This window comes from Cariama cristata, unplaced genomic scaffold (assembly GCF_000690535.1).
Source record: "Cariama cristata isolate BGI_N322 unplaced genomic scaffold, ASM69053v1 scaffold44498, whole genome shotgun sequence".
NCBI classification, from domain to species: Eukaryota; Metazoa; Chordata; class Aves; order Cariamiformes; family Cariamidae; genus Cariama; species Cariama cristata.
Genome location: NW_009630317.1, coordinates 1 through 1,810, shown reverse-complemented (window position 1 = coordinate 1,810; position 1,810 = coordinate 1). Strand labels below are relative to the sequence as shown.

Here is a 1,810-nt window from a genome sequence, read left to right as displayed (position 1 = left end):
TCCTGAGGTTATAATTAAGTGATGGAAATTGTATCAGGTTTAAGATGTCTCTCTCTAGTGATCTTTTTTTTTTAAAAAAAAAGTTCTGAATATTTCTGTGAGCTCTAGACTTGCTTCTGTATTGCTATGTAGAAATCTTTTTGTGAACCTTCTAAATTTTATACCTTTCCTATTCTTAAATTCCAGGCTGTAAGGACATTCTGTGTTACTGAAGGAAGGTGCTCCTATTTGTGGAGTGACTTAGGATGTCAAGAACTGTATCATCCTGGATCTTAAGCTCAGCAAGAAACAGCGTAGTTTTACAAGGAAAAGCACGTTTGTACTCCATCTGTATCCCGAATAGAAACAAGATAAAATGGAAGCTTGTTTTCTCCAAAACACATCTCTACCCTGCTGGGAGCTGCAGCTTAAACAATGCTGTCTGCTTAAAAAAAGCATTCCGACACACTTCCACTGAAGAAGAACATTTCTCTTTCCAGTTGTCTCCATCACAAATCAATGATATACTCAGAGCAGGTGAATTATCTCATAAAATACTGGATTTGAATGGTAAAAATGCAAATTCTGTGTTGAGGTTTGAAAGTAACCAATTGGCATCCAACACGCCTATTGAAGACCGCAGAAGTGCAGCCACTTGCTTGCAGACCAAAGGGATGATGTTTGGAGTCTTCGATGGTCATGCAGGTTCTGCGTGTGCTCAGGCAGTAAGTGAGAGACTACTTCATTATATAGCAGTTTCTCTCATGTCTCGGCAAACCTTGGAAGAGATCGAGCTTGCTGTGGAGTGCATGAAACCAATTCTGCCTATTCTGCAGTGGCACAAGCATCCAAATGACGTAGAGTATCGGGAAGTAACTTCACAATATTTTGAAAACCTCCGGGTTTACTGGCAACATTTACTGGACCTAGACACTGAGCCAGGATTTAGTTTAGAAGAAGCCATGATATGTGCATTCAAAAGGTTAGACTCGGACATATCACTGGAAGTTCAGGCTCCCCAGGAGAATGAATTGATGAGAAATATTGCCCTTCAAGTTGCTTTTTCTGGTGCAACAGCCTGTGTAGCTCACATTGATGGTGTTCACTTACATGTTGCAAATACTGGTGATTGCAGAGCAATTTTAGGTGTTCATGAAGAAGATGGAACGTGGTCTACTCTCCCTCTAACCCGAGACCACAATGCCTTTGATGAATTTGAAATTAGAAGACTGAAGAGAGAACATCCTAGATCTGAGGAGAAAACCCTGTTTGTGAATGACAGATTACTGGGGATTCTCATGCCCTCCAGAGCTTTTGGAGATGTGCAATTAAAATGGAGTAAAGAATTGCAACACAGCATTCTCGAGAATAGCTGTGATGTTGAGGCTTTAAATATTTATCAGTACGTTCCTCCAAACTACCATACACCCCCTTATTTAACTGCAGAGCCTGAAGTCACGTACCATAAATTAAGAAGCAAGGATAAGTTTCTCGTTATTGCTTCAGATGGACTATGGGAGATGCTAAGTAATGAGAAGGTTGTGAAACTTGTTGCTGGACACCTTTCAGAGCTTAATGTGCAGAAACCACAACTGGCTTTTGAGAAACCAGTTAATTTGGGTTACATGCACAGCTTGTTACTTCAGAGGAAAAACAGAGGCATTGCCTCACTCGACCAGAACATAGCTACTCATTTAATAAGGCATGCCATTGGAAGTAATGAGTACGGGGAGGTGGACCAAGAGAAACTCGCTGCAATGCTGACACTGCCTGAAGACCTTGCAAGAATGTACAGAGATGACATCACAGTTACTGTGGTATATTTTAATTC

The 1,810-nt window shown here is 40.8% G+C and overlaps 1 protein-coding gene across 1 annotated transcript; it reads left to right on the top strand.

The window, feature by feature from the left end:
- Nucleotides 1-245: 245 nt before the first annotated feature.
- Nucleotides 246-1,805, top strand: PDP2 (pyruvate dehyrogenase phosphatase catalytic subunit 2; the record flags this gene model as incomplete). The annotated part of the gene is made up of 1 exon (XM_009705454.1): nt 246-1,805. A coding segment is annotated over exon 1 (1,560 nt), but the record flags the coding sequence as incomplete, so codon positions are not given.
- Nucleotides 1,806-1,810: the final 5 nt, after the last annotated feature.